The 26,136-nt window shown below is 52.7% G+C and overlaps 1 protein-coding gene across 1 annotated transcript in view; it reads right to left on the reverse strand.

Annotated features, from left to right (window-relative positions):
• Window positions 1-964: 964 nt before the first annotated feature.
• ZC3H12D (zinc finger CCCH-type containing 12D) overlaps window positions 965-26,136 on the reverse strand; it is a 33,163-nt gene continuing 7,991 nt past the window's right edge. Inside the window, exons 2-6 of the mRNA XM_043592581.1 lie at window positions 23,491-23,866; window positions 13,873-14,012; window positions 8,306-8,540; window positions 4,915-5,021; window positions 965-3,754 (exon numbers count right to left, since the gene is read on the reverse strand). Coding sequence (XP_043448516.1) covers window positions 2,970-3,754; window positions 4,915-5,021; window positions 8,306-8,540; window positions 13,873-14,012; window positions 23,491-23,795 — 1,572 coding nt within the window. The 5' untranslated portion in view covers window positions 23,796-23,866 and the 3' untranslated portion in view covers window positions 965-2,969. The remainder of the gene's footprint in view (window positions 3,755-4,914; window positions 5,022-8,305; window positions 8,541-13,872; window positions 14,013-23,490; window positions 23,867-26,136) is intronic.

Consider the following 26,136-nt stretch of genomic DNA (forward strand, 5'->3'; position numbering starts at 1 on the left):
TGGGAGAGAGAGAGACACAGAGTGCGAGCAAGGGAGGGGCAGAGAGAGAGGCAGACACAGAATCCGAGGCAGGCTCCAGGCTCCGAGCTGTCAGCACAGAGCCCGACGTGGGGCTCGAACTCACGAACCATGAGATCACGACCTGAGCCCCAGTCAGATACTTAGCTGGAGCCACCCGGGCGCCCCTGGGGGGCCCTGCATTTTAAATCCATACAGGGCCCCACAAGTAGCTGGGCCTGGCTCCGTGCATTCCCTCACGGTGGGATTTGTGATTCCAAGTAGTTGTTCCATCTCCCAGAGCCCCCTCCCCCATCACCCATTCCTTAATGCCTCTTCCCCTCCCCCCACCCCGCTCTTCTCCCCACAGGGACTGTTCTCCTAGAGAACGGAAGCTGTACCCGTGCCAGCGGGCAGTTGGCTCATTGTCCCCCACGTGAATTCTGTGTAAACTCCGGAGGGCTGGGATTCATTTTACCTGGAGGAAGGCTGACGTGAGTGGCTTCTCCTGCCTCTATCCCCTTAACCCCTGATATTCTGCAGTTTCTGCCGCAAACCGCCGCCCAGAGGCCTCTGGGAAAGCAGCCCCAGCAAAAGCACGGTATAGCAGCAGGCTCCTCAGATCTGAGCAATCAAGGATTCTGCTGCAGGTTTACACAGGAAGAACGGCTTTTATGAGACTGCTTTGTGGTTCTGTAACGAGGACTTTAAAAGTCTAGCAAACAGATAAGCAACCTGTGTCCTTGGTAACCGCCGGCTGAACATCCAGCAAAGGCATGTTCTCACCTTGGGCCTCCCCTGGAAAAGGCGGATCCCAGCCTCCTCACCCCCAAGGGAGGAATAACACTAAATAAGGCAGCCACAACATCAGTTTTCACACCCACAATATTTGACGTGAAAACTTGGCCTAAGGGGAGAAGCCGCCATGGGAGAAAATGATATACAATTTGGTAACAGAGAGCCCAGGTGTGGATAAAAGTGATTTATTTTTGGATCACGGTGACAGTTATGCAACTAGGAACATTTCAGTCACCCATCCATCCATGTTTTGTGTCAAAAAGACGTACCAAGACTTTGGAAAAAATTCCAAAGGGGATTACACTGAAAAGCGCTGTCTCTTCACCTGTTTTTGTGCTTGTCTTCATCACAGTGAACCAAATAAAATAGCTTTACAGCTTACTAAAACTCAAACTTGTCCTCAAAGGAAGCAGTTTAAACATCTCCAACTGTAAGTCAGCAAGGAGACGGCTCTACGTCAAGAGACAGACCCAAGAGACAAACACATAAAGTTGTCTTGTCAAAAGAAAGGAAAAAACAAAACAAAACACCACGAGGGAAATCCACTTTATCCAGGAAGGGTGGGGCCTCTTCAGGACTAAGTTCCCAAAATACTAAGATATAACTGTGGGTGCAGTTGTCCTCTTTGGCAAAAAGAGGTGAAGAACAGATCAGGCTGGAGCCACTCTAAGAATCTGGTTTAAAAAGACGAAAAGGGGGCGCCTGGGTGGCTCAGTCGGTTAAGCATCTAACTCTCAATCTCAGCTCAGGTCTTGATCTCAGGGTTGTGAATTCAAACCCCAAGTTGGGCTCTGCATGGGGCATGAAGCCTACTTAAAAAAAAAAAAAAAAAAGTCAAAGGGGTCACAGGGAGACACAGCGTCACTGTACCTCCACTGGCAGCATTTACCATGAACTAGAGGGCTAGAAGCAGACTCTCTCAGGGGTGCACCCTGCTCTGTGTCCACAACGCACACAGCTGAACGATGCTCTGAGAAGAGTTTCCCTTTGCATTCGCCAGTCTGCAGGAAGCTTTTGGGGGATGGGAGCTGATTTTCCACTGGGAGGTGCCTCACATTCTCCCTGATGGCCAAGCCACCAAGGGTCCTCACGAACAAATGAGCTAAGACCTGCACATCTGGACTTGTAACCCAGAGTGAACGGGTGGATGCCCACTAGAGATGCCAGGGCCCCTGAGGACGCAGGGTTCACACCCCGCAAGCAGTCTCATGTCCTGTCCACTGCAAGCAGGTGGGTCCCTCCTCCCCAAAACTCAAAGCAGTAGCTGGCTGGAAGAAACAGCACTGGTGGAAGGCGGCAATAAACCCCCATGACTGAGGCTCATCCCAGCTCTTCACTGACCCACCTGGAGGTTTCTGAGCACAAGTCCTGACTCACTGGGCCTTGACTCAGGAGTGAGGTGTGACTTAGAAGGCTCAACCAGTTGAGGATCTGTGCTCTGCCCTCAAGACCATGTGCCCCTGCCCCACCTCCAACCACACAGAGTGACAAGCGGACCCACCCATCAAGGCTAGAATTCTACGTTCCTCTCATGAGGTAAGAAACAGCTGATATGAAACCTATCAGATGCCAAGACCTCCACGAGTCAACTGACTACGTATTTCAGATGTCACGTGATGCAATAAAAGCCAAAGCCATTTACCAGGATTTTTCAAACTTTTGCCCATGACCCACGTTAAGTTTGCACGGCTACCAAGGGCACACAGGTGCACACACGTGTAGCTAACATACAAGAGTTTCATACTTAGCTTGGTCATGTGGCCTGTGCTCTGAGATTTCCGACACCACTCCTTCTGGTGTGACCCACTAAATTGACGTTGTGACCCACTCGTGGATCCCAAATGCAGCTTGACAAAACAGCCATGCAGTGTTCTGGACAAACCCCTGGAGCCGTCATGGGACCTTCTAGTCTTCCAGACATAGGAGGCCACTCCCTCCATGGATGTGGCCAGCCTTATTCTGCAGGACACGGACCTCCAGCAGCAAGCCCTGCAGTGTCAGTGAGGGTCATCAAGTGCCACCATGGGTGCTGCTGAGGGTGAGGAAGCCGGCTTCCCTGACCTTCTTGAAAGAAAAGAGGGCTGCAGGGTGGCTCGCCCCAGGGGCAGGCCGACCACCCGCCCTGACCAAGCGGCAAGGCAAGATTGGGACTTCCGGTGGCTTGGACGACTTCTTTAGGATTTCCCCAGGGGAGCCCCAGACGTCTGGAATCTCTGGATGAGAAGGATGAGCCGGGTGACGTCGGAGAGCGCCGGGAACAGGGCCATGACGCTGTCCACCTGGTGGGGCGGGAAGATGCTGCAAAGCGCGATGCGCGCCCGGGCACGCGCGTCCACCTCGCCGGGAGCGGAGGGAGGCGGGGACCCCGAAGGTCCCCCGAAGGCGCCGTCGCCCCAGCTGCGTTCCGCCCAGGCCGAGCGGCCCGGGAACCGGCCGGTCCCTTGTTGGAGGGCCCGCGGCTCGGCGGGCCTCCTGCGCTGGGGGAGATCACTGTGCGGGGCCCCGGGGCCGTGGCCCCCCCTCGGCCCGACCTGGGGGCTCAGCAGGCCGGGCAGGGCTCCCGGGGACGCCGAGGCCCCCGGCGCCCCCCAGTCCGGACGGCGCGGCCGGGGCGCGAGGCCGGCGTCCCGAGGGGGCGCCCCGAGGGGCCCAGGGTCGTCGCTGAAGGCGAGGCGCGAGAAGCCGCCTTCGAGCGCGGCCACGTCGGCCGCCCGCCGCGCGGGGTGCAGGCTGCGCACGCCGGCCTCCGGGGGCCCCGGCCAGGCCGCGGCGGGAGCGCCCCCGGGGCCGCCCTGCTCCTCCCGGGCCGCCCGCGCGCTCCTCCGCCGCTCCGCCTCGGCGCCCGCGCCCCGCCAGGCCCGCGTTTGCGCCCGAAGCTCGTCGGCCACCGCCAGCTGCGCCAAGTGCGGTCTCTCGGGGTGGTAGAACTTGCACTTGACGCCGTAGGTGCATTTCTTGCCTGGGAGGGAAGGGGCAAGGGGGAGAGGGCGGGTGAGACCTCGGGTAGGAGAGGCTGTGTGGGGGTTGTGGTCGGCACCTGGCCCTTCTCCTCGGAGACTCCTCGGGCCCCCTTCAGGAGTCTCACGATTGGGGCTGGACGAGGAGGGGAGGAGGGGAGAAAGTGTCCTGGGGCCGGATTAGATGGGTGAGGGTGCAGTACCCACGCCCTTGGTGTAGGGCGCTGGACCCAGTAATCTCAGTGCCAGGCCGGGAGGTTGTCCGTATGGGAACTCCTTTCGACCAGGGACTGAAAGCAAACCTCTAGATCCAATGACCTTCGGCCTCCACTTCCCCAGGGAACCCTGTGGATGGGGCCACCCTTGTGGAGAGGGTGCGGAGCGGGTGCGCCCCGCACAGGATTGCACGTCCAGTCTGCCTCAGTTTCCACCGTTGGCCTCATCGCCTGTGCTGATCATTGCCCTCCCCAACGGGCTGTTCTAACAGAAGTGATCAAGCAGTTTATCGCCCAGACCTGGACACTTCTGAGAGGGCATGGGAGCAAGGTGAACCAACGTGAATGTGTGTGTGGTCACCTTAACTCCAACAAGAAATGACTTTGAATATGACTTTGAACTTCTTTGGACACGAAAAACAAGCCCTGGCGGCATTAAAGGAACAAATGAACTTGCCAAAGCAAGTTAGCGAAAGAGCTGGCTAGAAGTGCTCTGGGATAAAAAGCCTTAATTCTTAATGGATAGCATTGACGAAGGCCATGAAGGTCCAGGGGTGGAGGGCTGGTGGAGGCTGGAGGGAGGGGTGGAGGGATGCAGACAGACGTGGCAGAGTGCAAGGGGGAGGGACTGAGAAGGAGGAGCTTGGGGGTACACACGATACAGCTTTGCCCTGTGTGGGACCCCCGCATCCGGCCCTCACAGACACTCCCATGCAACAGTCACCCAGGATGTCAGTTCATCCTTATAACAACCCTGTCAGCAAGTGCCATCCAGAGAGGTTAAACGATCTCTCCGATGTCACACAGCCAGTTAGGAGCAGAACCCAGGCGAGAACCCAGGCGAGAACCCAGGCTGCTGACGAGCAGGCCAGCACTTCTGACTGCGCCCTGTGCCGCCCTCACACGAGACCTGAACCGGGATCGCGAGGCATGGGGGTGCCACCCACCGTACGGACAGTGCTGCCAGGATGGCTCTGGGGGCTTGGGCTTCCTGCTCAGGAAGTTGCTCAGGGTGGGTCCCCGGCGGCCCAAGGGGTCATCAGGAGGCATGAACCTGTAAAACAAGCACAGGGGGGCAACTGATAGACCCACAGAAACTCACCACCGGCACCTGCATGGGGAGCAGGCCCCAGCCAGCCGGGCGAGAGAATGGGCACAGCAGGCACGGCTGGCCTCGGGCGGGGCTCACCATCCAGGGCTCTCCCCCCGACCCGGGGCCGTGTAGCATTTGAAAGCAGCACAGTCCTCCCTTCTCACTGAACCCATGAGCGGAGAGCACGGCTCTCGGGAGAGCAGCCTCCGGCCTCTCCCAAGAGTGTGTCCAGCAAGGGCCGCAGTCACCCGGCAACGCCTTTAAAACTGCAGGCTCCTGGCTTCCCACCAGACCTGCTTCATCAGACTCTCAGGTGGTTCAGGAATCTGCTTTTTAACAACTTCCCAGGTGATTTTTATGCACTGAAATTGAAGCGTAATCCCTCTAGGGTTCCCCTGGGCCCCGGGTCCGAAAGTGACCCTGTGCTGCTTTCTCACTGTCCAGACCTCCCCAGGGCTGCAAACAGCCCTAGTCCTGCGGGCTCCCTTACTTGGATCTCCTGTGTTGCCCCACAGCTCTGGACATATACAGGTGGGGGATAAATATTAATATGGTTTGAAATGCCAGCCAGTGAGCCGGTGAAGAAGCAGGTGTAGCCGGCACACAGAGCCTCAGTGCAGGTCCTTTTGGAACCCCGGGGAGCTCTGGGTTTGGTCTCAGCTTCCGGGGCTGCCTGACCCCGGCCCCGTTCTCTGATACCCTCCTGCCCCCCCGTCTGCCCCTTCCCATTCTCCCTGGAATTAAGCCTCACAAGGAAGGGAATGCATCCTCAGTGTGCCCACAGCTCAGAGGGGAACACATTCCTTACGAGGAAAACGCCCTTCATTTAGGGCCATCCACTTTTTTATGTGAATACTTTCGTTCCCAGGAGGCATTTCCAGGTCATACAAAGGTTCCGCTAGAGGGGTTGTGGTTCCTAAGTGGGGGGCTGTTTTCTGGGGTTGGTGTCCCTCTGAGAGTCAAGGGTCATACTGAGTCCCACCATGCAGACCACATACCCTAGGCCAGCCCAGAACTGGGCAGTCGCTGGTCCCAGGCAGCCTCCGTGGCTCAGATCCCAGCTACACAGCCGGCTTCTCAGAATTGGGCCCTGACCAAGAATCTGGGGAGCCGCCCACTGCGGTTATTAGAGGTTCCCAAAGGCTTTACCTCCTGCTCTCTGCTAGGCCTTGGCCGCGGTGAGCTGGGCCAAGAGGGCCCTATGGACGTGCCCAGGGCACTGGGGCTGGCGTCCTCACCCACAGGCAGGCAGGGAGGCTCTGCCTTCTGGCAGCTGGGGGACCTTCTGGCAGGCCCTTAGCAGAGGCCGGTGCGTCAAAAGGACTTGGCCTTGGCCCCGGGCTGTGGCCAGGCCAAAGGCAGCCATGATCCATCAGACTTCAGTGAGGATTTTCTGGAACCAACAGTCGCCAGACTTTCCAGATTTCTCCAGGCCTGAGCTGGATAGAGGGAGCTGCTGGCCTTGAGTATATGGAAATGGCCATGGGGGCTCCTGGGGCCGGGGAGCAGGTAGCTAGCTGCTTGCAAGCCTCTGCTCTGGGGCTTAGGAGGGTAGTAGGAGCACAGTGCCCTCTAGAGGCACCACGTCCTGGCCTGGCCTGAAAGTAAGTGCTACTCTTCGGTACAGTTAGGTACTCTTCGGGGTACAGTTCTCCCTAGTCCTCAAAACCATCTCAAACATAAATATGATTAATCCAGGTATGGTTAATTCAAGGTGAGGGACATTTAGTTCAGTGACAGGGATTTCCCCCATGACACACAGCCCGTAAATGACGGAGCCTCCTCTGGAAACCTCATCTGCTGCCTCCAAAGCTCTAGCTCTTTCCAGAACACCACACTGCCTCCTGGGCTTCAAGGTCAGGAACGGGCCTGCCGCGCGCAAGTGGCCTGACCCAGCCGACCTGTCACCTCTCTCCCTTCCCCAGGACCGCAGCCATTCGCGTTACCGATTCACTCACTCACTCACTTGCCACCTACAACTAGTTCTTGAGTGCCTGTGATGGGCCACGGCAGACAAGACACATACAGCCCCTGTCGTCACAGAGTTGGGAGTTTCTCTTAAACCATATTTCTAAAGGCCAGTCCAAGAGCCCAGAATGAGGGTCAAGCTATCACTGCCTGGAACAGAAAGCAAAGTGAGAGTGATATCCCAGCATGCTGTACCTTCTGCACCCTGCCTCCCCACCCCGCCGCCGCTAGTCTCAGACCCATGGCCACCTTGCCAGACCCCTAGCCTTTGCCCTCAGCGTGCCTGACGACATCCGCACTGCTCCCTCCCCACCTTAGCTCTGTCCAGGGGCCCTTGCCCAGCACCTGCTAACAGGTTTGTGCCTTGTGTCCATGACATTGCCCTCCCCCAGCTAGAGCTGGTTGGTTCAGGGTGGACCCGACCCAGGGGAACCAACCTAGGGGACGGAAGAATCAACTTGACGTTCTTGAAAATTGCAACCAACAACAGGTATTGCGATGGACTCAGTTCCAAGTTCTTCTCAACCCCCCAAAAAAGATGACTCCCGTATGTAATTCAAAACTTAAAAAAAAAGGACGTAAACATAAAACAAGTGAAGGGAAGTGCAACAAAGTTCCGATTTTCCCCAGGATGGCTGTTTCAATGCTCTAACCTGTAGTAAATGCTTTAAAAAGAAAAGCAACAAGGGGCACCTGGGTGGCTCTTGATTCTAGCTCAGGTCACGATCTCACGGTTCATGAGTTGGAGCCTCTCATCGGGCTCTGTGCTGACAGTGCAGAGCCTGCTTGGGATTCTCTGTATCTCTCTCTCTCTCTCTCTCTCTCTCTCTCTCTGCCCTTCCCCCATGTGCACTCTCTCAAAAATAAGCAAACATTTAAAATAATAAATAAATAAATAAATAAATAAATAAATAAAAGCAACAAGTTGATGGTTCCCCAAGCTCGAGCTTGGCCCACCTGTGAGGCAATTCTTTGCCAGGTCAACCACATGTGGGCATGGGAACAGAAAGGTCATGGACAACTGGGACAAAACAGCCCTGCTGAGGAATCGTGATCGCGATGGAGAGGAGACCCAGAGGGACTGAGAGAGCCTCTACGGACCCCGGGGGAGAGAGCAGGTGACTTCCAGTGGGCTCTGTCTCCAGGACTGGGTGTCCTTTGCTTTGGTACGGTGTGCCCATGACGGCAAGCCCCGCTGGGCTTAGGCTATTTGGACTGGCTTTCTGCCAGTCACCCCAGCCCCCCGCCATGCCAGGACCCCCTGTGCCACCACGTACCGATCGTTGACAAAGGAGAACATGAGCAGCCTCTGCTCGATGAACCACTTCCACTCGGGGTTCTCGCTCTGGAGGTCGCGGTAGTTGTCGTTGGAGACGATGACACCATCCTGCTCGTAGGCCACCTTCACAATGTAGCGGTCATCGTAGCAGACCACCCGCTTGCCGTTCACCTTGCGGGACGGGGTATACACGAGCACTGCCTGCCTCTCCAGCTCCTCCAGCACGTGCTGCTCTGGGGGCCACAGGGCGGGCGGGAGACAGGATGTGGCGGCTTTCTGGGTGGCACCCCCACCCCTAAAACCATTCTCAGATCGCCCAGGATGTGCGGCAGCTCAGGGATCCTCTCTGAGCCAACTCCTCCTCCCCCACCCCATGGCCCAGCCTGGCACATGAGCAGGGAGGTCAAGAGAAATTTGCCAGCAGCTTGGGGTCAACAGGGCTCTTGGCTTCGGTCCCGAGAATGATACCCTACGAGGGGGAGTCACTTTAGAAAGGAGAGCAAAGCCATAGCTCTTGTCCTTTTGATGGTCACATGCCATAATACCCCTACCACAGCAGACACGAGAGGCCTTCTGGAGAAAGACATTCATAGTTTAACTGGAATCCTGGCAAAGCCTTAGAAGTTACTAGGAGACTTGCATCCACCTGGAAGGCTCCTGCCTGGACCCGTAGCTCAGAGCCACTGTCCATCTTCCCCCATGGTACAGGAATCTGCTTGGGACACCCTTAGGACAGAGCACACCGTAACACAGCTCTGAGGGACACAAGGATGTACTAGGGAGAGTCTGGGATTCAGACCCTACGCCTGGGTTCTGGTCTCAGCTGTGGCTCCTCCCTCTCTGAACACCAGATTTTGCAACTAGTATAAAATGAGGTTAGCAATTCCTCCTTCTGTCTCAGTGTCTGTGAGTAGACTGGATAAGCTCGCGTGGGCGACAGCTTAGTATGAGGACTGGTGAGGAGGTGAACACCTGATACGCCACAAGGTCTCTTACAGGAGCTAAAACCCACATTCCCGGGAAGTCTGCTCTTTGATCCTAGTTTTGCCTTTGGAGGCAGGCGAAAGAAAATCCCTTCTACCGTAACAGTTACTCAGAACTTGGAAGAACTTTAGCATATTCTTCACTAACTGTCTCTTCCCTCAAATCTACATCCTTTCCTATATGACTTTTTGAAAGTCCACAATGCACATAAGGGCACCAAGGATAACTTTTAAAGCCACCTACGCAGCACTCCCATAGAGAACTACGACGTGGCCATGCTTTTGAGGTCCCCTGCGCCCCTCCCACTTTGTATGTCCTGCTGCCCCTTTGACGTAGCCCAATTTTTAGGCTTCGTGTTTACAGTTCCCTTCCTTTCGTTTTTTATTTTTTTAATTTAATGTTTTATTTAGTTTTGAGAGAGAAAGAGAGAGACAGAGCATGAGCAGGAGAGGGACAGAGCACAAGTTGGGGGAGAGACAGAGAGAGAGGGAGACACAGAATCCGAAGCAGGCTCCAGGCTCCGAGCTGTCAGCACAGAGCCCGATGCGGGGCTCGAACCCACTGACTGCGAGGTTATGACCTGAGCTGAAGTCGGACACTTAACCAACTGAGCCACCCAGGCGCCCCTCCTTTCATTTTTAAAAATACGTATGTATGCATCGTCCCAAAAGGACTATTTCTCACGCGATTAGGAACCTCTAGACTTTACACACATGGAATCGTGCTGTGCATATTCTTGCGCGCTTACTTTCTTCCTGTAACATCGTGTTGGAGAGGTTCAGCCACGTCCCTGTGTTCCCCACTGTCAGTTCTGCGCGTCGGTCTCCGGGGACAGGAGTACAAGGACTTCTCTCGGGAGTAACTCTAAGAGTGATATTGCTGAGTGGTAGGGAAAGGCACTTTCCAAGACAGTGCTGGATTGTTCTCCAAAGCAGTTCTATCGGCTGACTACCCAACACAGCATTCAAGAAGACCATGTCAGGGCTTGGCTTTTCAGGTTTCTGAATTTTTGCCAATCTGGTGGGTGTACAGTGCCCTCTTATTGTGGTTTTCTTTTGCATTTCTTTGGGCACTAATGAGATTGAGCGTCTTTTCATACGTTTATTGGCCATTTATGTCTTCTCTTCTGTGAAAGGCCCATTCATGCTTTAGTTCATCTTTCTGTTGGCCCTTTGTCTTTGTCTTATTAATTTGGAGAAGCTCTCTATAGATTCTGGACAGTAATCCTTCATCAGGAATGTGTGATCGCCTCTCCCAGTTTAAGGCTTGTCTTTTCATTTTTTGGTTTTTGTGGTATCTACTAATGAACAGAAGCTTTTATTTTAATGCAGTCAAATTTATGAATCTTTCCTCTGGAGCTTTGCACTTGTCGTGACTTGTTTTAAAATTCCTTCCCGGGGCGCCTGGGTGGCTCAGTCGGTTAAGCGTCCGACTTCGGCTCAGGTCATGATCTCGCGGTCCGTGAGTTCGAGCCCCGCGTCGGGCTCTGTGCTGACCGCTCAGAGCCTTGAACCTGTTTCAGATCCTGAGTCTCCCTCCCTCTCTGACCCTCCCCCGTTCATGCTCTGTCTCTCTCTGTCTCAAAAATAAATAAACGTTAAAAAAATTTTTTTTAATTCCTTCCCTACCCCAAAGTGATTTCCCTACCCTTTACCCATACTATATTTAAATATTACACAACTGTTGAGAGCCGCCACTCTCCATGTTCAGACTGTAAAGAATAATTTAGGGTAAGCAGTTCATGGTGGAGAACTGAACACAAGTATTTATCCCTGCCTCCCTCTCATAATCCTATTGAAATGGCAGTAAAGAAGTACGAAACGGGGAGGGGATCCATAATCACATTAGACCACATGGGCCAGGGAACAGCAGCAAACCCAGGAAACCATACTGATCCCCCGCCACGTAGGGAGCCATAGCCCAGAACGTGGGTAGAAGGCTGAAGTGGATATGAGGCCATCCTTTCTGCAAAGGCCCAGAGTGTCCAGCGGGCCTGTGGAGAGGAAGTGGGAAGTCTGCGGAAGTCAGGGTTAACTACCTGAAGGGCTACTCCTGGGGCAGGTGCATCTACCCTTTCCCTACCCTTACTGCTATAAGGAAAGTGAGATATCACTAGGAAGGAGGAGGTTCCCATGTGGCCTTTGACCTCCTGGAGTGAAGCCATCATGGGGCACTTTGCACTGTGCACCTGGCCTGCCCCACGCAGGGTCTGCCCAAGTGAAATCTGCCGGTCTACACTGACGGTCAGTCAGCCCTGCCACCCCGGGAGAGATCCACGTACTAGGAGAGAAGACGCAAGGAAATCACATAGAGGTGTATCTAACCCATCTGGCTCTTTGTTTGCAAATCAAAACTGACGACCAAACAAGTTCTAGACCTTTGAGAAGACTTAACAGCACCCTCCCACACCCACACCCACACACTCATACACACACGCACGCAAACACACCCCCAAACTCCCACACCTACACACACCTACACATACACACCCCACACACACCTACACACACACACACACACACACACCACAGAAATGAACAAAGGGAACTGACCCAAGAAAAAATAAATAGGATTCACAGAACTTAAAGAGAACTTTTTAAAGTCTATATTACTATAGAAATAATTAAAGATATTTCATCCCTAAGACAAGGATATATATTTTTTAATGGTTTATTTATTTTTGAGAAAGAGAGAGACAGAGACAGAGCGTGAGTAGGGGAGGGGCAGAGAGAGAGGGGGACACAGAATCCGAAGCAGGCTCCAGGCTCCGAGCTGTCAGCACAGAGCCTGATGCGGGGCTCAAACTTACACACTGCAAAATCATGACGTGAGCCAAAGTTGGACGGTTAACTGACTGAGCCACCCAGGCACCCCAAGAATATCTTTTTTTTTTAATTTGAGAGAGAGAGAGCATGCATATGCGATTGGTGGGAGTGGCAGAGGGACAGAGAGAGAGAATCTTAAGCAGGTTCCATGCTCAGCATGGAGCCCGATGCAGGGCTCGGTCCCACAACCCTGGGATCGTGACCTGAGCTGAAATCAAGAGTCGGAGGCTCAACTGACTGAGCCACGCCAGTGCCCCAACAAGAATATCATTTTATTTAAAAAAGAAAAACAGAGGGGCGCCTGGGTGGTGCAGTCGGTTAAGCGTCCGACTTCAGCCAGGTCACGATCTTGCGGTCTGTGAGTTCGAGCCCCACGTCGGGCTCTGGGCTGATGGCTCAGAGCCTGGAGCCTGTTTCCGATTCTGTGTCTCCCTCTCTCTCTGCCCCTCCCCCGTTCATGCTCTGTCTCTCTCTGTCCCCAAAATAAATAAACGTTGAAAAAAAAAAATAATAAAGACAGAGAATCTGAAAGAGAAGCAGCAGCAATTAGAAACCATTGGTAGAATTAAAAACAACACCAAAAACTTTTGGTTAAAAGGCTGAAAGAAAAAATCAAAGATGGAGAGCCCGAGTGGCTCAGTCAGTTAAGCGTCTGACTTTGGCTCAGGTCATCATCTCTCAGTTCATGAGTTCAAGCCCCACGTCAGGCTCTGTGTTGACAACTGGATCCTGGGGCCTGCTTCAGATTCTGTGTCTCCCCCTGTCTCTGCTCCTCTCATGCTCTGTCTCTGCCTCTTGACAATAAATAAATGTCAAAATGATTTTTTTAAAAATCAAAGAAATCTCCCAGAATCGCCAGGAGGTCAGCCCCACCATCACTGAAGAAACAATGCCGACAGTGGCCTAGTGTCTGACTTCTAGTAATGAGAAAGCCAAACAAAAACAAACAAACAACACCCTGTTTATTTAAACCACCTGCTCTATTATTTGTACCTTAAAATATTCGTAGCTGATATAAGAATTAAAAATAAAGAATTCCCTGGGCCTTAGTTTTCTTTTTTTTAATTATATTATTATTTTTTAAATCAGTTTGTTTTATGGTCAATGAGTTTAACATTTATTTATTGTTAGGAGACAGAGAAAGACCGAGCACTGGGAGGGGCAGAGAGAGGGAGAGACATAACCTGAAGCAGGCTCCAGGATCTGAGCTGTCAGCACAGAGCCTGACGTGGGGCTCAAACCCATGAACCTCAAGATCATGACCTGAGCCAAAGTCAGATGCATAACCGACCGAGCCACCCAAGTACCCTTCCTTTTTTTTTTTTTTTTTTTAATGAAGAGATTGGACAAGGTATAAAGTAAATAAATATCATTGAGCCAAATGAATGTCTCTTTCAGATCCTATATTCTGTTAGGGGCGGGATGCAGATCCAATCTCTGCAGAATGTTAAAATTTGTATGACAACAATCATTTGGGGGACTTAATCATTCACACTAGAAGACAAAATAAGTAGTTTATTCATCTATTCAACAACTATTTATTGAGCACCTACTATATGCCAACTATATATTGAGCACCTATGCTAGGTGCTAGGGCTATGGCAGTGAATATTCATAGTTAGTGTTCCCATGGAGCTTATAGTATGGTGACAAACACAGACATTATCAAACAAATAGCTAATTGGCTGTAATTGCCATGAGAACTACCGAGGAAAGGTGTAGAGTACCTCTTGAGCATATATCTGCTCCAGCATACCTCTAATAGGGGTATCAGATCTTGGTGGGTCTTTCCTCCAGGATGGAACAAAAACTTTGATGTAGGCGTGTCCTCTGTCCCTGAACCAGTCCACAGCCAGCTGGATTCCCCGGCAAGAGAAGGCTTCTTTATTTCCATGGCTACGATGGGAAAACAAAGAAATCTGTAGAGTCACGGAAAAGGTTTCTGAAGAGTGATTTCCCCTGGGAATATCCTGAATCACAGGCTCATAATCAAAGGGAATCAGGCAAATCTGCGTTTGAAAAATAGTTCATTCTCGGCAAAAAATGGATCCTTTAACTGGCACCATGCGGCTTGCGATAGTATGTGTATAGAGGGTCCTGGGCTCCTGGGGAAGTGCACCCCAAGGATTAGTAGACACGATCTCCTTTTTCCCTGCAGCTATAAGGATCAACATAAGACGGAGGAGAGTAGCCATCTGCAGAATACTCTTACCCTAAGAGAGGGCTGTGTATGTGTTAGGGCTTCCCAAGGAAGGAGGCCAAGGTGACCCAGAAATTCCACTGAAGCATCAGGAAGTAGAGAGCAGTGGGAGAGAAGGCCCAAGACCAGGCAGGGCCTGGCGTGCCTTACTGAAGACTCTTTTTTTTTTTTCTTTTTAATTTAATTTAATTTATTTTGAGAGAGAGAGAGAGTGCAAGCAGGGGAGGGGCAGAGAGAAAGGCAGAGAGAGAGAATCCCAAGCCGGCTCTGCACTGTCAGTGTGGAACCCAGTGTGGGGCTCGAACCCACAAACTGTGAGATCATGACCTGAGCCAAAACCAAGGGTCTGAGGCTTAACCAACTGAGCCACCCAGGTGGCCCAAACTCTTCTCCTAAAAGGAATGAGAAGCCATAGCTTCAAATCCATAGCAGGATTTGAAGATGGGGGGCATATGTGCTGTGCTGTGATACGATCCAATGTATGTTTCTAAAAGCTCAATCTGGCAACGCAGAGGACAGTAAATTGGAAGGGAGCAAGGTGGGGGTGAGATACCCAGTTAAGAAGCTGTCACTGTCATCAAAGCAAAACTGGATGGTGACTGGGACCGAGTGGGTGGTGGTGGATAAGGGAGAAGGGTAGGTGAACCTGAGAGATGTCTGGAAGGGAGAATCTCCAGAATGTGGTGATTGGTTGGATTCAGGGCGATAGAGAAGAAGGCATTGAGGAGGCTTCCAGATCTCTGGCTCTTGTGTGGCTGGTGGGCTCCTCCTTGAGACGGGGAGTCCTGGGGGAGGACAGGGTGTAGAGGGAAAGACCGCAGGTTTTGTCATGGACACATCCTGAGCTGGAGAAGCCCCTGTAGGTGGACATGCTGAGTTCCAGAAGAGAGTTCTGGGTGATGAAACGTGTAGGGCATCTGTGCTTACACAGCACTGGAAGCCAGAGAATTGCCTGATTGCTGGGAGGGAGTGAGGGGCCTGGGAGACGGGCCTGGGGGAGCTCTGGAACTCAGAGCTGGTTTCGGCAGGGGTGGGGCAATCTCACAGGAGAGACGGAAAGGATCTCTCAGGCCAATAGGAAGCAAACCAGGAGTGCCACGCTGTGGAAGCCATGGGAAGGAGGCATCCGGGTGCTGCTCGAGGAACCCATGAAGGCTGAAAACATCCCTGAGGACGAGTCTGTGCAGGTCAGTGGTGTTTGGCCGGTGAAGGAGACGAGTGGATAGACGAGATCATGAGATCCCAGAATCAGTCAGACTTCGCCCCGGGTGCGATACAGCCCAGCCTCTGCTTCCAGCCCAGCCACACGCCCGGCCTGCAGCACTTTGTCCTGGCCAGCCACCTTCCCCACTCCCACCACAGGACCTTTGAACCAGCTGTTTCTTCTCCTCTCAGCCCGGTCCACGCCTCCTTCTCCTGCGGATCTCAGCTTCATCTCTACTTCCTCAGGAAAGCATCCCTGCCCTCTGGTCCCCCTCCGATTCCCCTATTACGAGTCCTCACGGCACATGCTGCTTCTGCCTGGCCCTAATCTCAGCCAAATGATTACACACACCTATAGGATGAACAGGTCTCCCCCTCTTTAACTCACAAGCTCCTTTTGCTCTCCATTGAATTCCCAGCACCCACATGGCACCTAATGATCGGTAAGGGGACAGTGAAAATGTGTCGAATGCATGAAGGGCTGAGAAGACACAGGTCCTGTGAGCCACCGGAGGGGGAATAGCCCAGGCAAGGGGGAAGAACCGGGTGGAAAGACAACGCGAAAGGCTCACTGTGTCTAGGGACCAAAGAGACAGCAGAGTGACTGGGGCAGGGAGAGGGAGCAAAGGGGAGAGTTGAGAGTTCACAGAGAGCCCAGGGCACCATGACAACCTCTGTTGAGAAGCCTGGCCCGCAGCAGCCGGCCCACCGCCCACGTCCAGACAAGGACGACACTAAATTTCCATGCTGTGCTTTCTCTTGTGTGTGTGGCCTCTCCTGCTATTTTCTCAGAGGGGATCAGGATAGGCCCAAGAGAAGAAGGCAGGCTTTGGAAACACCAGTCAACAGTCTTGAAAGTCAGGCTTTGTGGACATACACGAGAACTCTAAATTGCTCTGACTCCAGTAACGTATCGGGAACCAAGCCTTGAGTCCTACACCCGTAGTGTCTTCCAGTTTAGAGAAAATAGTCCTTGGGCCCCTGAGGCCAAGCTGTGAGGGTTATACAAACGGTAAGGAGAAAATATCAATGTCTGTGGTGCAAAGAAAGGAAGTGGAACCGGTCCCTCTGCCCCAGAGGAAGATGAAGAAAGAAAGGAGAGGGAGGGAGAAAGAGGAGGGTGTTCACAGGGTCCTTGCCCCTGCATCCCCCACCCCTGCTTCACCCACCAGCCAGAAGGGGAGGAGAAAGTATAGAGACATCAGGATGGGTGTGAAGAGGAGGCCAAAGGTCGGTCTCCCAGCACAGTGTTGGCAGGTCACAAGGCTCTTGGAGATCCTGGGTTCAGCAGGGCACAGGGTCCACAGAGCTGCACGGCTGCCTCCGAGGAAGGGGGCAGATAGGTGAGCTGGAAGCATCACCCTGGATCCCTCGCATGTCCCCAGGCCCAGGAGACTGTCAGAGGCCTAGGGAGGGACAAAGAGGCCCCTGTGAAGGGGGCAGGGCCGTAAGCCAGCACGGATCCCAAAAAGACCAATGACCCTCCTACGTTGACCATTCTGGAAGCTAAGCCAGGTCAGACCAGCTGCTCCATAGCAGAGCCCCGTGAGGGTCCCAGACCCCCCTCTCCCAGCCAACATCAGGTCTCAAAGCCCCCAGATGCCGTTTGGGAGAGGAGCGGGGGAGAGAGAGGAAACATGAACCCCAAGTCATCCAGAAGGCAGGAGACACCAAGATATCACACACTGGTAATTTAGGTTTGCCGCTCGCCGCGACCTGAACAAGTAGGGAAGAGACTGTATCTGTCTTAGAAAATAAGGTCTATTTTCTGCGCACACTGGAGCAGGAATATGAACAACTGATGATACCCCACCCCACCCCCACTCCCAAACATGCCTCTGTCAGCGGTGACAAGTCTGTCCTCTGTTCTCAAGCAAACATCTCACCACCACCCTTCTTTTAAAAATGGCTTCTTGGGGAGCCTGGTTAAGCCTCTGATTCTTGATTTCGGCTCAGGTCATGATCTCACAGTTCATGGGCTTGAGCCCCGTGTTGGGCTCTACGTTGACAGCTCAAAGCCTGCTTGGGATTCTCTCTCTGCTCCCAACAAACAAACAAACTTCAAAAAAATGGTTTCTTGAGTGCTCTCTTTCCTGTGACCACACATCTGTTTCTGTGACTACACACCTTTGCTGGGTGTGTGGGTGGAGGGAGCATGTTCGGTGATGAGGCTGAACCCGATTCCTCCGAGGAGGCAAAGGCGAGCAGGGCCACAGGTTCTGGCGACGATGGTCAGGACCACAGCCTGAAGTGGCCCTGGCTGGGGGCTTGTAGAGGGGAAGGGGTTGGCGGTTCAGCAGTTCAGGAAGAGAAAAACTGAGGAATGGTGCTACCATGAGCTTCATGCAGCAAAATCCAGTCCCGTGGACTCTCTGACCCCAGACTCCAAGATGGCAGCCCCTCAGCCAAGAGTTTCCAAAGGGCAGTAAACACGATTAAGACCAGAAGAAGCTGGAACAAACATACATCGGCCCATAGCCCTCCTTCCCTCCCTAAGCAGTGCTCTCCTCTCCAGCTTTGACTCCAGGCAAGGGAAGTCAGGGGCTGACCCCTAGAATCACTAAACTGATGTCTCTGGAATGGAGGGTTTTCATTCAGGTCCATTGTTTTGCAGGACCGGATTCCCACACGCTCCACCCCAACCTCTCTTCTGAGCCTTCTGGTCTCTTTTGAGATGTGAGGATTGTTACCGTTCGATCCTTGCCACATTTTTTTTTTTTTTTTACCAAATTTTGAGGTTGGTAAAAACCGCATAACCCCATTATGGCTGCCATATTTCTGACCACAGAGAGCCCTGGGCCATGGCAGGATTGAAGCCACACTCAGGGATCACCTTCTCACCACGGAGGGGTCTGTCCCTAGTTGTCCGCAGAGCTCCCAGTCAGGCAAGAAAGCACTCGCGGTCACCCTGGGTCCATACCCCTCGGCACACAGAGGTAAATGCATAAGCCCAAAGCATTTATTTATCTGTGCATCCCTCCACTTACTCAATGTCAATTTACGAACATCTTCAGTGAAGCTCTGTGCTAGGTCCTCAGAGACATACCTTGTTCCTGCTTCTTGGAGCTCATTTTTAATATTTGTAGAGTCCCGTGTCCCAGGCCACTTTGCACTTTGCGCTTCAATCATTGCAACGAGCCCCCGAGGAAGTGACTTTCTTCTGACTGCACCCTTGAGGAAACTAAAGTGAAGACAGGTGCCCACCTGGCTGGTCCAGGGGCAGATCTCAGAGCCTGATCTGTTGGGTTGCAAACTCCTCCTCCCCCATCTCTTATTCCATTTATTCCTGCCCCTCCCCGGTCTCTCCCCTGACACCCAGACAGGTTAAGTCGTCTGCTGTTAAAATGCTGGAGTTTGGGGAGGGCCCTTAGGGCTTCTTAACAGTCACTGTGAACCAGCTCATCACCGAGAGCTGAGAGCCAGGCCCTGGGAAAAGGAGACAGAAGCGGTAGGTTTTGGATAAAGGGAGGGTGGTAAGGGGAAGTGGGTTGGTGCCCGAGGCAAACTTGGCCTGCGGGACAATTACGCCTGGGGCGCCCACAGTCAGAATGGCCATTTGCAGCAAGTGGACCAAGTACATTGAGTGGACCATCACTGTATCGTTGACTACTGCCCAGGAGATGTCTGCAGAAGTTAGCGACCTGCAGAACGGTGCCCGGGCGAGCAAGGTGGTGCTTGTGGGGAGGGAGGAAAGGAAAAGATGCTTCCTTCAGGGCAGGAGGTGCAAAGTACACCCCTCTCTCCACTCTGTTTCTTTTGGGGGGTTACATTGCAAATACTCGGAGTTTTATCCCTTTCTTTCACCAAGAGATCTCTCCCCAGCTCAGGGCAGGGGGGAGAAAGAGAGGGTGTGCCCTCATCGCAGAGAGGGAGAAACAGGTGCAGACCGAGGTAGGAGCCCAAAGCCAGCATCGGCCAGAGTCCACTCAGGGACTCAGGAGGAGGTTTGACCCCCAGCCCAGGAGTGCCTCCTCCACGAACAGCCCACTGAAGGGGGCTGATGAGCGCCCCCCCCACCCCATTGCAGGCCTGAGCTCCTGTCACTGAAGGTTGGTTACTCCAGAATAAGCCAGATTCCGTTGAAGTTTCTGAGAGCTTAGAAATGTAAATGACGACCCAGACAAAAGGCCCTCGCACGCCAACTTGGGGACTCGTTTAAGTAAAACCCTTGTCTGGGCAACAAGAGGATGTGAAATTATCAGGTGGTTTTCCCCCAAGCTGAAGTCCTTCCAAACCATTCTTTTCCTAAATTTGCCTACAGAACACACCACGCAGCGGGCTCCTGAGAGTTTGTCGGGCAGACAAATACGGGCACATGTGCCGTGAAAGCCACCTTCTTTGTCAAACCTGCCAGATGCTTTTAGCTCTTTCTTGAGCTCACACCCTCCTCTCTCATGTACACACACGGGAGCACACGCACAGGCACGCCCACACCCTTTGAAGGTGCAGGGCTTGTGCTTGGAAATCACTCTGTGGGCGGCCAGCCCACCAGAGCCACCTTTCCATGCACATGTGATGCCCAGTGGGGGCGGCGGTGGGGGGGGGGGGGTTTCCAGAAGGCTGGCAGCAGCAGAAAAGGCATCCTGGGGACCAGTCCTACAGAGATCACCTGGTGAGGGGGTCCAGCACATCCTGTGTGCAGTGGGCAAGTCGGGGCCCATCCCACTTGGGAAGGGCTCTGGTCAGCACAGGCAGGCTCTGGCCCCAGAATAAAATCCATGGGGTCAGGGGCTCCCACCCCGAGACACTTTGGAAGACTGGGCAGTGGGAAAACCAAAGATGCACGGTGCTAGAGGAAGTACAGGGCTTTGGAAAGAGCTCTGAAAGCAGAGCCTGGCATCCATCGCTCTGTGACCTGAGGCAAGTTACTTACTCTCTCTGAACCTCTGCAGAAGAAGAGAGATTCCTTTCTCAGAAAAATGCATTTATTTCTTTCATGCATGCATAAAATAATCACCTCGAATCCTAGAATGTTACAGATGGAAAGCCACTTAAGATCATTGTTGTTTAGTCCAACCTCTTCATCGTATAAACAAGGGCTCAAAAACATCACGTGACTCACTCTGAGGTCACACAGCTAGGGTGCAGTCCAATACCTAGGCGCTCATCCCATGTGGCTGTTTACATTTAACTTCAAATTAATTCAAAAGACACAAAATGTAAAATTCAGTTCCTTGGTCACAATAGCCACACTTCAAGTGCTCAGTAGCCCCATGTGTCAAGTGGCCATCGCTAATGGGCAGACAGGTCTAGAACTTTCCATCATCGAAGGGAGGTTTTAGTGGGCAGCTCCCAGCTAGAGGTCAGGACTCAGATCTTTGGACTCTCCCGGTGGCTCCTCAGGGCAGCACGGACATGAGCTCCAATCTGCCTTCTAAGTCCTTCCCTACCTCATGCAGCATCAGACAGCATATGAAGCAATATCTTCTTCCAAAACAGAGCGTACCAAAGTCCGCGATACTACAAAACCTCAGAAAGGAAAATTTTCAGAAACCACGTTTCTGAGGTTAACTGAGTTTTGAGGTCAACTGATAATAACTAGACACCATGTTGGTTTCAACCACCCATTGTGTCTAAAGGGCGAGCCCCACACTTAAATTTCTCCTGCACAACTGAGATCTGGCAGAGCCCGAGGGTCATGGGTCCTCTTGACACTCTGGTCGGAGGACACAGGCGGTGTCACTGTGGGAGAAGGAGCCAGGGGATGAGGGAGAGCCTCACACCCCAACCATCTCCCAGACTGGCCACTGAGCAAATCAGGTCCCACCCACCACGTGGTGGTTGAACAATGGGTCTTTTGTCCCTGACTCGGGATGCAGGGGCGGGGGGAGGGACGGGATGTGTGTGTGTGTGCGCGCGCGCACATACAGGTACGCACACTGAGACTTCACACAGGCACACGTGCTCTTGTTAACTGAGATGACTTACGGGCACCAAGTATGTGAAAGAAAGCATCGGTGTTCTGACACATTCTTCATAATAAGCCTGAGTGATGCCTTCTACTTGTCCCCCCACACATATTGAGCACAAGGGGATTAAACTGGTTACAGTTGTGGGGGAGGGGGGACCAAATGGGTTTACCTGGGACACATCATGGTCACACGCAAGTGGAAGGTGCGGTTTGAGTTTGAATTCCAAGCAGCAACAGAGATTTTCAGCAAAATAAAACCCTCCAACACCACCCTATCGAAACAATTCCTAAAAACTCTCTGGTCCCCAAGAGAGCATGCCCACACTTCCCTGTAGCAGGTGAAGTAGTCAGTCCTTCCAGCCCAGAGCCATTCGGCTCTTTTGATCTGGGACCACAGAGCTGGTACAATCTTAGGGCTGGAAAGGTCTTCAATTTAAGCAATACCCTTTTAACTTTAGAGCCTCCTTTCTATGGATGCCCAGAAGGAGAGGTGGCTTGTCCTGATCAGACAGAGGCCAGGCCCCCCTCACAACCCTCACACACCCTCAGAACCTACCAGATCCTTTTTTTGTTGTTTTTAATTTTTTTAATGTTTATTTTTGAGAGAGAGAGCGTGTGAGTAGAGGAAGGGAGGAGAGAGAGGGAGACACAGAATCCAAGGCAGGCTCCGGGCTCTGAGTTGTCAGTCCAGAGCCCGATGCGGGGCTTGAACTCACGAACTGTGAGATCATGACCTGAGCTCAAGTCAGACACTTAGCCGACTGAGCCACCCAGGTGCCCCAGAACCTACCAGATTCTTAAACATCCTTTCAACTTCCCCCTGAAATCTCGAATTAAGCAGGATTTCATAGTCTGGCCTATCTGGTGCCTACATGGGAGCATGTGTGTGGATGTTACAGAGGCCTGAGGACCAGCCCAGGGTGACCCAGCTGGCTAAAACTTGAACAAACACCACGCAAAGCACAAAGGCACAGCGCCCAGGGCTGGGCCAGCCTGGGTAGCATCATTCCAAACCTCCGTCCTACACTGCCAAGTCCAAAGTGAGTCCAAATCCCCAGGGAAAGCCACTGGCCCTGTCTGCCAAAGGACGGACACCCTCTGGACACATTTAGCACTGCGGAGAACACTCCTCTCCTCAGTCCCCACCCATGGCTCAGCTTTTGAAAGGGGAAGTGCGTCTATTTACAGCCTCGAGTGGCCAGTTTCCTATGGATCTGCCCTTTGCCTGCCTGTAACTAAGGCAAGAAGTAGAAAACTGCACTTGTGTGCACAAAGCCTCCTCCTGGCCTATCGCGGAGTGCGGATGAGACGCTAAGATTGGCTTGCAGCTGAATGGAGCCGCACAGGAAATGTAACAAGCCAGGGCACGGCCCTCCCATCACCGACGCACACAAAGATGCCAATACACAAACACTGACAATCGTGTCTACGGCTCAGGGGCCGTGAGCACACGTCTCCAACCTGGCTAGGGAGCCACACCACCGCCAGCCACCCCGCAGCAGCTCTCCCCTTCCACCCCACCCCCCCAAAAGAGGGTTTCTAGTTCAAGCACATTTCCCCTCTGATTCTCATTACCTTTAGAGAAGTAGCAAAGCTATCTATTAGCCCGTGTCACAGAAGAGGAAACTTGAGATGCTATGGCTTTCTGAGTCACGCAGCTGGTTAGGGACAGGCTCTAGACAAGAAGCCACATCTGCCGAGGCCGGTGCTAGGCTCCTCCCCAGTCATCTACTGCCTTTCTCAGAAAAGAGCCTCTCTCTGGGTCAATATGATAATAGCTACCACTTGTTGAACACTTACTCTGCGTCAGGCACTGTCCTAGGCATTTTGTGCAGCTCCATTTCTCACAACTGCCTTCTAGGGAGGTTTTATACCAATTCTACAGATGGAGAAAGTGAGGCTCAGAGAGGTTAAGCGACTTACTTAAGGCCACACAGCTATGAATGGGATGGAATGGGGATTAAAGGTCCATCCATTAGCCCCCAAACCACTCTTTGGACAAAACCACTGAAAAGAGGGACAGTTCTCCCACCCCGAGGCTCCAGGACGAAGAAAACTACCTCATTGCCACGTTGCTGCCGTCGATCACTATGGGTCGCAAGGAACTGGCTGGGTCTCCACACTCTTCTTCCAGCTCTGCCGCCAGCCCGCAGTGGGCAGAGTCCAGGGTCCCGCAGGAGCCCCTGGGAACGAGCAGGGGCACAGCACTGCTCTCGTGGGCCCCAGGGCGGCTGCCAGTCTGGATCAGCTCCTGCAGCACGTCGTTGACCAGGGCGTCCTCACCCAGCTTGCCCAGCACCCTGACCACATCATCCCGGCTGTAGCCCAGCTTCTGGAAGAACTCCATCTTGCTTGAGCGCTCCATGCCGTGCCAGCTGGGGCCCTGCTGAGGGTCCTGCCCCCAGTTTCCTTCTGGCAGAGCCACGCTGGCATGAGCTAAAGAGAAAAAGCATCCATCAGGTGTTTTCTGAGCGGCCCGGGCCTGGAGGCTGTCAGGTTACTGAGGGCAAATGATGCGTGCTCCCTCCCCGCCTTATCTGTCAGGAAATCATGTTGCCTGGTCCCCTTGGGGATTTTCAGTTGCTCAGTGTGGTTGGGGAGCCACAGATGCAATCATGCTGCTTTTACTCGTGCACTTTCTGAGGCCTTCTCCCCACCCAGGTGCCCCCGCAAGGATCCACTGGCCAGAGGAGCCAAGTGCTGCTGAGCAAACCACCCAGCACTCGAACATTTGCACACAGGCCAAAGACGCGTTTCCGACGCTCGAGCATGGGCTGGGTTGGGCCCCCACCCCCCCAATTCATTCGTTGAGGCCCAACTCCCGGTACCTCAGAACGTGACTGCCTTTGTAGAAAGGGTCTTTAAAGAGTTGATTGGGTGGAAATGAGCTCCTTAGGGTGATTCCTGACCAATATGACTAGTGTCCTTATAAGAAGAGGACATTTGGACACAGATAGGAACAGAGGAAAGCCCATGTGAAGGCACAGGGAAAAGATGACCATCTACAAGCTAGAGAGAGAGGCCTCAGAAGAAATCAACCCAGCCAACACCTTCATCTCGGGCTGCTAGGCACGGAACTATGAGGCAATAACACCAAGAATAGGTAAAATATTACATATATGATATTATATGTAATACATACCACCCCTGTGGCATTGTGTTATAGCAGGCCTCGAAAATTAATATAGCTCCTCAGCTTAAAGAGGGGAAAGGGCTTCCTGGTCAATTCCATTCCCAGGAAAGCAATGCTCTGGCCCAAATTCGGCTCTGTGCTGTGGCACAGCTTTCCCCAGCAATGAATTCAGATGATAGTGAACCTGTAAAGTAGAAGGTCCTAACCCACATTTTCCAGCGAGCATCACCGCCTGGCCTGTACCGCGGGAGTGGTGGGGAGGTGGGGGTTCAGTCTGACCCGCGCTTACAAAAAGAAGACTGAATCAACACGAACCCTCTGGACAGACCGGGTCCCTCTCTCTTTTCTACTCACAGACACCAACAGCTTTCAAAAATCATTTGAAAATACAGAAATCATCATGCAAATATATTTCGTGTGGAAAAAAATGCAACAATGTCAAAGCGTAAAGAATAACAAGAGAGGGGCGCCTGGGTGGCTCAGTCGGTTAAGTGTCCGACTCTTGGTTTCCGCTCAGGTCGCGATCTCATGGTTCATGAGTTCAAGCCTCGCATCAGGCTCTGTGCTGACAACGTGGAGCCTGCTTAGTCCTCTCTCTCTCTCCTTCTCTCTGCCCCTTCCCTGTTCATGCTCTCTCTCTCTCAAAATAAATAAATAAGCTTTTTTTAAAAAAGAAAAAAATTTTTAAAAAGATACACTGTCTCTCATACAAACCCCAAATCCCGCTTGCCTCTCCTGCTAAGTATTTGTTTATACCCTTCCAGTGTTTTTTCTGCGTCTTGACTTGCATCTCTAACAGGTACAACATATACTGTCCTAGCAGGGATGTTTTGACATAAATAGTATCATGCTACATCATTGTTCAGCAACTTGTTTTTCTTATTAAAAATGCATTTGGGAAATCTTTCTATGCCAGTTTATCTGTCCTGCTGCCCACTGTATCCCCAGCATTTAGAACAGCACCTGGCCCAGCTGAATCTCCTGCCGATTTGCTGAATGAGCAAATGATTGGCGTGTAACCATATGCCAGATGATGGAAGTTTAGTTTGCCTGCCATTTCTCTCGTGCACATCTGTCTTGTCCCCCATCTTCTTCTCAGTATGACAGGCTCTCTACCTTCCATTCCTCCTCTCCTGCTGGCATCCCCCGCAGCACCCATGTCTTCCTACTGGATCTCAGCGTGGCTTCCTGCTCCCTGCAGGGCCGCTCCCCTTAGCGCAGGAACCCCACCGAACGGACTAGGTCTGGCTCTGGCAGGAGGAGGGATTTCCCGGCTGGTCTCCTGGACAGAGAGGCCCGGCTGTCACCTCTACTCCACCTCGGCCCCCTGACTGCTGAAACACCAAAATCGCCCCCGAGGTCACCAGGGACCTCCTCACGGGCAAATCCAACAGCAGCTCCACACACCTTGCCTTATACAAACTTCTCTGCTGCTTTCAACACTGCGGACCACACCCTTACCTCTTATTTTAAATCAAGACACTTAAGGGGTTCCTGGGTGGCTCAGTCAGTTAAGCATCTGACTTTGGCTCAGGTCATGATCTCACTGTTGGTGGTTCGAACCCCACATCAG

The sequence above is a fragment of the Prionailurus bengalensis genome, chromosome B2 (assembly GCF_016509475.1).
Source record: "Prionailurus bengalensis isolate Pbe53 chromosome B2, Fcat_Pben_1.1_paternal_pri, whole genome shotgun sequence".
NCBI classification, from domain to species: domain Eukaryota; kingdom Metazoa; phylum Chordata; class Mammalia; order Carnivora; family Felidae; genus Prionailurus; species Prionailurus bengalensis.